The sequence below is a fragment of the Chlorella variabilis genome (genome assembly GCF_000147415.1).
Source record: "Chlorella variabilis unplaced genomic scaffold CHLNCscaffold_4, whole genome shotgun sequence".
Taxonomy (NCBI): domain Eukaryota; kingdom Viridiplantae; phylum Chlorophyta; class Trebouxiophyceae; order Chlorellales; family Chlorellaceae; genus Chlorella; species Chlorella variabilis.
This window is the reverse complement of record NW_005435084.1, coordinates 967,464-979,472: the sequence shown is the minus strand read 5'-3', so window position 1 is coordinate 979,472 and position 12,009 is coordinate 967,464. Positions and strand designations below refer to the sequence as shown.

At 69.5% G+C, this 12,009-nt stretch overlaps 3 protein-coding genes across 3 annotated transcripts in view; 1 reads left to right on the top strand and 2 right to left on the bottom strand.

Annotated features, from left to right (window-relative positions):
• CHLNCDRAFT_142107 (hypothetical protein) overlaps window positions 1–1,456 on the bottom strand; it is a gene marked incomplete at both ends in the record, with an annotated part of 6,429 nt that extends 4,973 nt beyond the window's left edge. The window contains 3 exons of the mRNA XM_005850010.1: window positions 223–347; window positions 509–1,140; window positions 1,302–1,456. Coding sequence (XP_005850072.1) covers window positions 223–347; window positions 509–1,140; window positions 1,302–1,456 — 912 coding nt within the window. The remainder of the gene's footprint in view (window positions 1–222; window positions 348–508; window positions 1,141–1,301) is intronic.
• A 692-nt stretch (window positions 1,457–2,148) lies between these two features.
• Window positions 2,149–6,542, top strand: CHLNCDRAFT_50630 (hypothetical protein; the record flags this gene model as incomplete). Its single annotated transcript, XM_005850263.1, has 12 exons — window positions 2,149–2,213; window positions 2,269–2,382; window positions 2,525–2,624; window positions 2,776–2,848; window positions 2,992–3,335; window positions 3,514–3,792; window positions 3,950–4,132; window positions 4,364–4,509; window positions 4,717–5,353; window positions 5,530–5,918; window positions 6,131–6,268; window positions 6,464–6,542. 12 exons carry the CDS (start codon window positions 2,149–2,151, stop codon window positions 6,540–6,542), a joined length of 2,547 nt encoding a protein of 848 aa, XP_005850325.1.
• A 1,083-nt stretch (window positions 6,543–7,625) lies between these two features.
• CHLNCDRAFT_142104 (hypothetical protein) overlaps window positions 7,626–12,009 on the bottom strand; it is a gene marked incomplete at both ends in the record, with an annotated part of 7,422 nt that continues 3,038 nt past the window's right edge. Inside the window, 5 exons of the mRNA XM_005850009.1 lie at window positions 7,626–7,663; window positions 7,805–8,707; window positions 10,066–10,157; window positions 10,973–11,423; window positions 11,610–11,820. Of these exons, the coding sequence (XP_005850071.1) occupies window positions 7,626–7,663; window positions 7,805–8,707; window positions 10,066–10,157; window positions 10,973–11,423; window positions 11,610–11,820 (1,695 nt within the window). The remainder of the gene's footprint in view (window positions 7,664–7,804; window positions 8,708–10,065; window positions 10,158–10,972; window positions 11,424–11,609; window positions 11,821–12,009) is intronic.

Here is a 12,009-nt window from a genome sequence, read left to right as displayed (position 1 = left end):
ACGCGCCCTTTTTCATCCACTTCCCCTTGTTGGGGGAGGGCCCAGCAGGGGGGAGACGGGGGGAATCAGCCCACCCCACCCACCACCGGGGGGGGGGGGGGGGGGGGGCGGCCGAACTGTTGCATGGCGCAGGCACGCATGCCTGGGGGGCACCCCAGCCAGCGCAGGCAGAGGCTGTGCATGGGCGCCCCGACCAGCCAGCCTCGCCAGCCAGGGGCGCACCTGGATGTAATACTTGTTGTATGTGCGCTGCACATTGCGCAGCCTGTTGACGGCGGCGGCGCTCAGGTCGGGCTCGTCCTTCACCTCCCAGCTAAAGCCCGGCACGCTGCGCCACGGCTCCTGGCCTGCGCAGGCAGCGAAGGCGGCAGCAGGAGCGGCAGCGGGGCGGACGCCTGGGGCAGGAGGACAAGGCAGCAACTCCCTGCCCTTCACACAGGCAAGCGCAGCTGGCGCTGGCGTGGAGTGTGCAATGCTGGGGTGTCCACACCCACCCCACCCCACCCACCTGGCTCATACACATACTCCTGCCCCAGCTTGGGCACCGGCAGCTCAATCTTGGGCCCCGCCGGCTTCCTCCGCCGCTTCGGGGCGCCCTCCCCGGTGCCGCCAGCGCCCTCCTTGGCGGCAGCCGCCGGCTTGCGCTTCTTGCCTGCGGCCTTGCGCTCGCCACCCTGCCCCTCGCTGTCCTTCCCCTTGCTGCGCTTCTTCGGCTGAGAGCTCGCATGCAGCGCTTTCTTGCCGGCCTGCTTATCCTTTGCCTTCTTAGCCGCCGCCAACTCTTCCTCCTCCGTCCGTGGCCGAGGCGGCCTGCCCACTGGCTCCTTGGCTGCTGTGGGCTTCTTGGATGCTGCCGCAGCCTGTTTGCCAGCGGCTTTTGCCTTGTGCTGCTGCTTGGCGGTCTGCTCTTTGTGCTGCTGCATGTCAGGCACCGCCGCCGGTGCAGCCAGCTGCTGCGAGCGCGACGCCGGCGAAGGAGCGGCTGCGCTGGAGCCGCGACTGCCCTGTTTGCCGCCCGTGCCAGCACACACTGCTGCTGGGGCTGCTGTAGGGGAGGCGGCGGCGGCGCGCTGCAGCAGGGGCAGCAGATCCTTCCACCAGACATCCTCGCTGTCCCCATCCTCGTACACTACACGGTACCTGCGAATACAGCGGTACAGTCGATAGATTGGCAGAGCAAACCTGAGTATGCTGGTAGTGCAGGGCTGGCTGGGCTGAGGCGGCAGGGCTGCAGGTGATGCGCTGCATTTCAAAGCACCACCCCATAGCTTCAAACCCTGGGTTGCCGCCACGGCGCTCACCATTTGCGCTTGGCGTCGAACGACTTGACGGTTCCCTTGAAGGGCCGCACTTTCTTGGTCTCCTCGTCCCTAAAGTCCTTGATCACTAACCGGCCCTCGATCTCTTGGAACGGCGGCATGGTGTCGACTGTCCAGCGAAGCGAGTCCGCCGCCATGGCGAGGGCGCCGCCGCCCTGAGTAGCTGCCGGCTTGCCGGCCTGGACTCCGGGGTTGATCAGATCATCGATCAGATCATCGAGGAGGGCTGCAAATGAGCACGCACAGCAGCCCAGGCGTGGTCATCGATGGAGAGATGTCGGAGCTGCTCAAACTTGGTGCGCACTGCGCATCCGATCCCAGCTCACCCTGCCTCTTGCTTCGGCCAGGGGAGGAGAGAATGGAGGTCATGGGGGTGACATTGCTGGGTTGGAGCGAGTCCCTCTGCCCTCAGGTTCGATTCCAGATGCAATGCGGTGGCTGCCAGAAGCGATCCGAGGACAGCAAGGCAAGGGCGGAGCTGCCTAGTTCAAATTGTGCCATGTCAGCAGTCGATCCGCCAGGGCCTCCACAGGCCCGCCTCCGCTGCCATCTCCAATCGCACCGGCCCCGGGGCACCGCCACGCGCCTTGTCAAATTGGGCAGACCCTTGCTGGGGAGCCGATCAAGTGATGAAGCTATCCTCAAAGGCCGCGCCAGCCTGCCTGGCAGGGCCACTTGTGCCCCTGACATTGAGGGGACCCCGTCCCAGCCGCAGCGGGCTGCGCCAGCTGCGTTGCCGGCCCGCTGGCAGCACAAGGGCGGGCAGGGTTCAACCCACTGCAGAGGCCGTGCTCCAGCCCGACAACAGGTAAAGGCGGCATGCCGATCCATGACAGGCAGCCTGGCAGCCGCCGTGGGCCGGGCGGCGGGTGGGGACGGGATGGGCAGCGCTGGGTGCCCCGCCACCTGCCCCGCCCACGGCTGCTCTGTGTGTGGCCACCATTTGCAGGCAGGAGCAGGGGCGTGAGAGAACGGGCACGCTGAGCCTCCCGTTGGACTACTACCGCATGCTGGGAGTGTCGGGAGTGTGCAGCCGCGACAGCTTGGCTCGCGCGCTGGAGAAGTGAGCGCCCTGCTGCCGCCTTCCCGCCATAAAACACGTGCCCCACCAGCTCCTGCTGCTGTGTTGTCCATGCTGCCACCTGCTGCATTGGCATCCACGCCTCATGCTCTGCGCAAACAACTGTGCCTGCCCGCCTGCGCAGGGCCCTGACCAACCCGCGTGGCGTCGGCTACAGCCAGCAGTGCCTGCTGGCGCGCGGCTCGGCGCTCAAGCGGGCCGTGGAGGCGCTGCTGGATCCCCAGGTGAGGCGCAAGGGCAGGCTGCCACTTGGCGATAATGAAAACATGACAGGCGGGCTGCCACATGCAGCCTGCTTGGTGTTCGATTAGCTGAGGTCGTGCTGGACGGCCTGTGACCTCTTCTGTGCCCTCTTCTACGCCGGGCTTGGCGCAGGCCCGGCGTGCATACGATGACGCGCTGCGCACGGGGCAGATCACAGAGGATGTGCCCGACGAGTTTGTGCCTGGTGGGTGGTGTGGGGAGAGGGAGGGGCGGGCGGCATGTGCATGTGTTCACTACGGCGCGACAGTGCTTGGCACGCACCGCATCCGCATGGCATTCTCTGCTTCCTGTGGGCTCGATTGTCTGCCTGATGGCCCCCTCCTGCAGGCGTGCTGGCACTGCTGGTGGAGGCGGGCGAGGCTCAGACGGTGGTGGCGGCAGGCGAGGAGTGGCTGAGCACGCACCGCCGCGACAGCCGCGTGCGCGACGTGGCGCTCTCCACCGCTCTGGCGCACCGTGCGGTGGCAGAGGCGTGCGTGAAGAAGCAGGGCGACGCTGCCAGCGCGGCGGGCATGCTGCGGGTGGCCGGAGAGCTGCTGCGGCGCCACCGCGCCGCGCCCGGGCTGCAGGCCGAGGTGGCATCGGCGCTGGCTGAGCTGCAGCCGTCGCTGGCCTGCCAGCTGGTGGCGCTGCCGCTGGAGCAGTTCCGCGAGCGGGAGCGGGGCGTGCAGGTGGGGAGCTGTGTGTGTGTGTGTATGTGTGTGTGTGGCCTGATTTTGGTTGGCCTGCTCGACTGCCTGGCATCCCACGCGGCTGATGCGCCATCACCCGCCCGGCCCAACTCTTCCGTGCGCACCACACGCGCCACTCAACCACCTGCTACCCTGGCGTCTCGCCTGCCCCACCCAGGTGGCCATCGCGGTGCTCACTGACACGTCTGGCGCCAAGCGCGGCATGGGCAAGCAGCAGTTCCTGGACCGCCTGTCGGAGCACCTGACAGCCGAGGAGCAGGTGGCGGTGTTTGAGGCGGCTGGGACGCGCTATGCGGAGCTCCCTTCAGAGCTGTATGACGTCGCCCTGGCCTACATTGCCGGAGCCGCGGCCACCGGCCGCGCCGCGCAGCTGGACAGGGCGCTCGCGGCGCTGGAGGCGGCGGCGGCCGCGGTGCCGCCGGGCGCCACCGGCCAGGTGCGAGAGGGAGGAGTCAAGGCGCCGTGCTGCCGTGGGCACGGAGGGCGGCCTGCCTTGCTGTTTGTTCTGCGACCGTGACGCCTGCCTCCTTTGATCCTTGTGCAATGCACAACCCGCCAGCCTCCCCTGCCGCCCGCCCCGCCCCGCCCCGCAGTCCAGCGACAGCGGCGTGCGCCAGCTGGCGGAGCGGCGCGCCATCGACGAGCGCCACCGCCGCCAGGTGGCCTACGCCGTGTGCCAGCTGCTGCTGGGCGAGACGGCGGCGGCCGCCGACACGCTGGGCCTGGCCCCGGGCAGCACCGTCAAGTGCGAGCGCTCCATGCTGGCGTTCATCAAGGTGGGCGGGTGGCGGCCTTGGGATGGGGCATGTGACGTAGAATGTATGAGTATGTGAGAGGTGGTGGGGCGCGGTGTATGTGTATGTGTGGGTGGGGGGCGGGGGCTCCCCAGGACTCGTCCTGCTGCACCAGGCGCTCATCCGACAATCGCCGACAGCCCTTGCCTGGCCCGCGCGCCCTCCTCCCCTGCCTCACGCCTCCTCCTCCCTGCCTCCCACCCACCCTTGCAGGCCAACTGCCCCGACCGCGACGACCCGCTGCCCGGCATGTGTGTGCTGGCGCAGCGCTGGGTGGCTGATGTGGCGCTGGGCTCCTTCCGCGGCACCCAGGGCACGCCCTTCTCCCTGCAGGCCTGGTTCGAGCTGGAGCCTGTCAGGTGGGTGTGCGGGAGGGTGTGTGGGAGGGGCAGGGTGGAGGGGCCAGCGTGACTGGTGGGCTTGCGTTGCGACGAACTGAGCAGGCGGTGGCGGCGGCAAGTCTTCAGTGCAGGGCGCTTACAGGTTTGGTGCTGCTGCTGTGCCGCACTTGCCATACCCAGCGTCCTGCCCGCCTGCGTGCCCCCCTCTGCCTGCCTGCCATGCAGGCGCTACCTGTCTCGCCGCGAGCACGGCATCTCCGCCAGCCACCCGCTGCTGGCTGTTGCGCAGCGCGCGGGCGGTGTGCTGTCTGCGCCGCTCGTGGGCGGCATGGCTGGCGTGCTGGCGTTCATGGGGCTGCTGGTCAACCCGCGGCAGCTGGGGCAGGAGGCTGAGGAGGAGGAGGGGAGCTATGATGATGAGGAGGAGCTTGGCATGGATGGCCCTGTGGCGGCTGGCGGCATGCCTGGCTCATCGGGGCCGCAAGCTGCTGCGGCAGTGCAGGAGGCGCCGCCCCAGACCCTGCGGGACCAGGCGGCGGCAGGCATGGGCCGCCGGGCCACGGCCGCGCCGCCGGCTGCGCCGCCGCCGCGCGTGCCGGCGGGCCGGTCGCCAGCTGAGGTGGCGGCGGCGGCCGCTGCGCGCGACATGAGCCAGGTGGACATGCGGGCGAGCCGCAGCGCGCGGCCGGGCGCCAGCCCCGTGCCGGCGCGCGAGCTGCAGCCGCGGCACACGGCGCGGCCAGAGCTGACGGCGACGGCCAACTCCATTCCGGCGCCGCCCGCACCCGTGGAGCTGCCGCCACCGGTTTCGCGGGATGTGGAGGGCGAGGATTTCGATGCCAACATCGCGTTTGCCATGCAGGTGCTGCCGCCGCCGCTGCTGCTGCTGCCGCTGCCGCTGCTGGCAAGCACGCCTACCCTGCTGCCGTGATTTTGCTGCTGCTGCTCTGGTGCTCACCGCGGGGCCATCCACTCTGGTTGCTCTCCCTCCCCTGCCTCCACCCACCGTGCCTGCCACACGTCCCGCTCCGCCTGCAGCCCGTGCAGCAGCTGACGCCGCTGGACGGCGAGGAGCGGATGTGGGACACCGTGGAGCAGCGCAACGTGCGCTGGGGCCGCCTGGTGGCAACCGTGGCGCTGCTGGCCGGCGGCGGCTTCCTGCTGGGCCGCGCCGCGCTGCTGCGCCAGCAGCAGGGCGCAGGCCTCAGCCCCGCGGCCGCGCCGCCCGCCGCGGTGGCTGCGCGCGCGGCTGCGCCGGTGGTGCAGCTGAGCCGGTCGGAGGCGGCCTCGGTGATTGGGCGGTGGCAGGGCATCAAGGCGGCCGCACTGGGGCCGGAGCACGACATCGGCGGGCTGGGCGCCATCCTGCGCGGCGATGTGCTGGGGCAGTGGCAGGAGCGGGCGCAGCAGATCCAGAAGAAGGGCTGGTGGGTGGCAGCGGGGCGCTGGCGTGCTGCTCTGCCGCCTTTGGTCGGCCGCCTGCTCTGCCGGCGCCACCAGCCCGGCCCCTTCCGTGCCCATGTCGGCCCCGCCTGCACCCCCCGGCTCTCTTCTGCATCGCCTGGCACCTGGCGCCGACGCCTGCTGACCCAGCACTGCTGACCTCCCAGCACTGGCCTGCCCCGCCAACCTGGTGCAGGCACTACCTGCACACGATGGAGGCCAGCCAGATCAACGGCGTGGAGGTGGGCGCGGACGGTGTGGCCAGCGTCAGCGCAACCTTCCGCGAGGCCGTGCAGGCGCACCGCGGCGCCAACGAGCCCATGCAGGCCTTCAGGTGACGCCGGGCGGCGCGTGGGCACACCCGCTGCTGGCAGGGCTGCTTGCCTGGCGTCCCTGGCTGCTGGCAGGGTTGCTCGCCTGGGCCTGTGCGGGAGCGTATCGCCCGAAGCGCAGGCATCCCCGCTGCCCGCTGCTCGAGGCACTCGTCCCTGACATGCGTTCTGTGTGCCCCTCCCCGGCCTGCCTGCAGGAGCGAGTACAGCGTGGATTACGAGCTGATGCACGAGGGCGGCAGCTGGGTCATCACCGGCGCTGTTGTGCGCTACTGAGCTGCGCTGCGCCGCCAGGGCTCGCGCTGAACCCGTTACACCCGACCGACGTCACAAAAACAAAACAGGACTGTGATTTGGGAGTCTGGACTTTGTTGCCATTGCATCCGTTGCATTCCTTCTTGAGTCGGCGCAGCACGTGTACGTACTTAGCTGCGGGCATACCGCCCCGCTCCTGCTGCCCGGCGTGTTACCAACCCTGCCCTTTGCATCTGTCTTTCCAAGCCTCGCCCGTTGATTATTGCTGACTAGGCATGGCGTGCATCTCACCTGCTCGAGCATTGCTGTCAAATCTGTAACTCAGAACCAGGCTTGATTCCCGCTAGCGGCGCCTGCCACACCGGTCCCCTCATATCACGGCCGCCAGCCGCAGCGCCGTGGCCATCATCTGCGCCGCGGCGGCGAGCAGCCCGTGCTGCAGCAGGCACCGCACACGCGCCTCCTGCAAGCGCAGCAGCAGCAGGCCCAGAAGAAGCAGGCTCATTGCGGGTGGCAGCGACCGCAGCCATGCGGCAGCCAGCGCCAGCCACAACCGCGAATGTTTGCAGAGTGCATCTGAGCCACCTCCTCACCCGGGTGGCTTGCTGTGCTTCCGGCAGAGTGTCCAGCAGCGCGACGAAGGACGCTGCCAGCTCAGCGGTCAGCCCGGCGGCGGCGGCACCGTCCTGATCCTGGCCGCTGCCGCAGCCAGGATTAGGTCGAGAATGTCGGCAGGCTGCCCCGCCTGGCCAGGCCCCTGTGCCGCCGTGGCGACCGAGGGCGCGGCAGAAGGCGGGACCGCGGCGCGGCTGCTGCTGACGCCCCCGGGGTGCTGCGCTGGCGCCGGGGCCTGCTGGCGCTGGCGCTTGGCAGGGGGCGGCTGGGGCGCTGCCGCGGCTGCGGCGGGGCTCTTGCCCCTGCTCTTGGCCTGCTGCTGTTCCACGCCTGCCGCCCCTTCCTCTGCGCTCTCAGAGTCCTCTGGCATCCCAGCCATCACACCAGCCCTCCCCTCCTGCTGAGCCTGCTGCCCCCCCCTCGCCTGCATGCCCTTCCTCCTCCATATCCTCTGCCTCCTGCTGCTGGCGTGGCGCCGCCACCACGGGCTTAGCGGCACCCAGCTGTGGGGCCCTTGCCGCCAGTGCCTGCAGCAGGAGCGGCAGCGTCGAAAGAGAGGCTTAGCGAGACGTGGAAGCCTGCTGGCAAGGAGGGGTAGGAGCAGGGTGATGCAGGCAGCAAATGTGGCGAGGCTGCCAAGCCGTGGACAATGCTCCTCCTTCAGTCACCGAAGACGCTGTGCACCTCGCTGTGGCGGCAGTCCTTCTCGAGCTGGGGATTGATGCAGGTGTGGCAGTGGCCGCAGCGCACTCTCTCCTCAGGGTAGCCGCCTCCGGTGGCAGCAGCAGCAGCAGCAGCAGCAGCAGCAGCAGCAGGCGCCGCCAATGCCGCGGTCGCCGGAGCCGGCTGCTCCTGCTGCTGAGCTGCTGCCGTGTTCTTGCTGCGCGCCACCACCTCGCCAGCGGGTGCTGCTGCCGCCAGCGCTCCTGCCGCCGGGCCCAGCTGGCACTGCCCAGCCGCCTCCCCGGCCTCCTCGCCGCCCCCTGCCTTCTTGCGCAGGCTCTCCGCACGGGCAGCAGCCCACACTGTGGCCAGCTCAGCTCGGAAGCGGGCGCCTGATTTTGTAGTCATTGCGGATTGGTAGACAGGGCTGGCGTAGCCAATGCTGCCGGCGCTCGCCCACGCCGGCCGCGGGTCGGCAGCAGCCGCAGCCCGTCCTGCCTGCTGCACCTCAAACGGCAGGTCTCCCCAGTTCTTGGGCGGTCCGTCAGGGTCGAGGCCTGCCTTGACAGCAGCCGGCAGCCCCCAGATGGCGGCAGTGACCACCGGGAGGAGAAGTTCGTAGCGGCTTCTGGCTGCCTTGCGAGGGTGCGGTTCTGCTCCGTGCTTCTTGCCCTGCGCAGCGGGGCCCGCAGCAGCAGCCTGCTGCATCTCTGAATCTGCATGCTGCCCCTCCTCCCCGCTCTGCTGCTCCTTCTCCACACGGGGCGATTTGCAGCCTTTCCCGCGCTGCCCTGCTTGCTTGCTGCCAGAAGCGTGGTGGCGCCCAGCAGCCGTAGCCACCAGAGCATCAGCAGCGGTTGCAGATGCTGGCAGCGGCAGAGGCACAGGTGGAGGGCCTGGGATGAGGCCTGCACACGCATGCACACAGGGGCATCAGAACTGAGGGCAAAGCCGGCACACTGCGCGCTGGCACTTTGAAGGAGGCCGATCACAGCAGCGCACCAGGGGGCCACATGCCTGCACAGCCCTGCTGGCCGCCACCGAGCGCTGTCGCAGCTGCCTTGTTCTGATGCATCCATGCCAGCTGCAGCTGCCATGGCAGAAGGGGCATCTGATGCAGCCCGGTGCCTGCCGCTGCAGCAGCTGCTGCTGCAGTTGGCGAGGGGGCGCCCCATGCAGCTGCGCCGAGCCTGGTGCCCTGCGCTGCAGCTGCTGCCTCGGCGAGCGCCGCTGCGGGGGCCACCACAGCTGCTTCTGCCGCCGTGCCGGCTTCAGGGGTGAGGAGGCACATGGCGGATGGCTTGAGAGCGTACCCCTTATGCAGCCCCTGCCACTCTGCATGCTCAATGACCATTTCCAGCAGCCGTGACCTGGGCACGTTGCTCCCCGGGTGCGCCGCAAGAAAGGCATCTGCGATCTGCCAGCCAGAAGACCATCCAAGGATGGCGGGCCAGGCAGAGGGACACAGGCAGGGCGGGGTCAGAACATGGCGGTGCTCTCCTAGCCGCCTGGCAATTGGATCAGGGCGCATGGGCATGCTGGCAGGTTGCATGCAGGCAGGAGCCGGACAAGCACCTAGTCAGCCGCTTCACCTTTTCTTTGCCGTTGCCTGGCAGCGCCTGCACCATGCGAAGCAGGGACCGCAGGTGATCCCCACTTAGCGGCAGGCCCGAGGATGCAGAGTGTGGCTCCGCCCTGGCAGCTGCGTTGTCGGCGGGTCCTGCATCCGCCGAGGCTCCCAGGGCGCCTGAATCTGCAGCAGCCTGTGCTGATGCCTTCCCCAGCGGCGGCGGGGCTGCTATGCTCGCACCAACAGGGCTTGGGGCAGGGTCAGGAACAGAGGGGGCTGCAGGCGCTGTCCCTGCAGCTGGGCGGTTGTCGGGGGTTGGGACCAACTCTGGCGGTGGAGGAGCAACTGCTGCCACTGGCGTGCCTGCCCCATGGGCCGCCGCCGGCTGCTGCTGCCACGCCAGTGGCGGCCAACTGAAAACTGGCCACTGATTGCAGTCGGCGGTGGGAGCAGCAGGGGAGGGGGCCCGCCCGCGCCCCTGCAGCCGGGGGTCCCTGCTGCTGAGTCGAGGCACTGGCAGCTGCGGCGGGGGACGCTCGGCATTGCTGCTCCATCCGCCCACTGCTGGGTTGGTGGGCATGGATGGCTCGTTTGTGGTGAGGCCTGCGCGGTGAGGGCACCAAAGCCAGCGACAGGTTGACAGGCTGGCGAGCTCGGCAGCGCTAAGGGCAGCACCACGGGGGCCCGGCACCTCACCCGCTGGCTGAACAGCCTTGGAATCCTCCTGCTCGACCTTGGCAGCCACGACAGCGCTCGCCGCGGCTTCCTCGCCGCCGCCGGCGGAGCGCCTGCGGAGGCGGCGTGTGGGGCAGCAGGCGACGCTCTGCTTCCTCTGCCAAGTGCCCCAGGAACCTACTTTAGGTGCATCAATGTGCGTCTGGAGGGTCGGTGGAGGCCTCCTCGTGGGGAAACGATCCTATTGAGGGCTTGCCTCAGCGTCGCCTGCCCGCTCCTGCTCACCTCCCACCAGTGTCCATGGGTCTGGCCAAGTGGTAGCCTGCTCGACAGAGGGCTCTAGGGTGTATCAGGCGACCATGCACCGCTCCCTGCTGCTGCGCTAGGCTCTAGGGGGTGATGGCCCCTCAGGTAGCAATCTTTTGCATTCCAGCCCCACTCGACCACACACTAGACCCAAGGGCTGCTGGAAGGTCCGGGAGGAAAGAATCTGCGTGAGAATAGCTGCATACTGTTGTGGGTGCAGGCTTGTCAGCAGCCACAACGTTCGGCAGCGTTACAGGAATGCCGAAGCAAAGGGATGGTACAGAACGACAATGACACCAGGGCGCCGCTCGCCGGCGCATGGTCTTACTGCCGAGGCCGCTTCATGCCGCCACCCCTGCCGCCGCTCCTGCCACCGCTGCTCCTGCCGCCGCCTCTTCCGCCACCCCTGCCGCCACTGCTCCTGCCCCCACCCCTGCCACCGCTGCTCCTGCCGCCGCCCCTTCCGCCAGCGCTCCTGCCGCCGGGGCTCCTGCCGCCGGGGCTCCTGCCGCCGCTCCTTCCCGCATCGCTCCTGCCGCCGCTCCTGCCGCCCCTACCCCTGCCTCCGCCGCTCCTGCCGCCCTCGCCCCAGCCGCCGCCGGCGGCGCCGTCTGGGGCGTACCGCGGCGTGAAGGAGAGCTCCTTGCTGCCGCCGCTGCGCGCGACGGTGTACCCCGTGCCTGCCGCCGCCGCCGCGCGCTGGCCCAGAGGCTGCGCCTTCTCCTCGGCAAACGACTTGCGCTGCATGAAGGCGGCCGCTGCCGCATCGTCCTTGGCGGCATACATACGAGGCTCGCGGCCGCCGCGGGCGGCCGCCAGGCCGGCAGCCCCCGCAGGCGCGCCCTCGGATGCCCGCAGGCGCTTGTCGCGGTGCGTGGCGGCGCGCTGCTGCCGCCGCCGCTGCACGTCCTCGTCGTCGGAATCATCAGAGTAGTCGTCTGCTGAGCCTGCTGCCAGCCTGGCGCCGTCTTCGTCCTCGCTGGCGCCACCCTGGCGTCCCTCCTCGTCAGACCCATCTCCGCCCTCCAGAGTGTCGAAGTGCTCGGCCAGCAGCCGCCGCTCCTTGGCTGGGTCTGAAAAGGCGGCATTACGCGGGGTGAGGCGCGGGCGTCAGCCTTGGGCGCTGGCGCCGACGACGCGCCCGCATGCCCGCCAGCCCCCATCCAACGACCTCCACAAGCGTTGCGGTGCCGCGGCTTCCACCCGCGCGCCCCGGACCCCACAACCACAAGCCCGCCCCGCCCCCGCCCCGCGCCCACCTGCGTTGGGGTGCAGCAGCTTCCACTCCGCGCTTTCCTCGTCGATGGCAAACTCTGGGTCCTGGAACATGTCCCGGAACCGATCGTCCTCCAGCAGGCTGGGCAGCGCGCCGCCCTTGCCGCCCTTCTTCTTTTTCCGCTCCCCGTCCTCGCCCAGCGGCTCCAGCCCGGCCTGCTCAGCCAGGATGCGGGCCGCCGCCTGCGCGTTGACCTGCGGCAGGGGCGCATGGATGGGTGTGCTTGGGCGTGCTTGGTGGGACTTGCAGGTCATGTGGGTGGCAGAGGAGGCCATCATGGTGAGCCAGCCAGTGGGCGCATCACCCGAAGCAGCTGCACCAGCTTCCCGCCGCCACCACCACCTCTACCCCACCACCGCCACTACCACCAGCAGGCAAGCGCA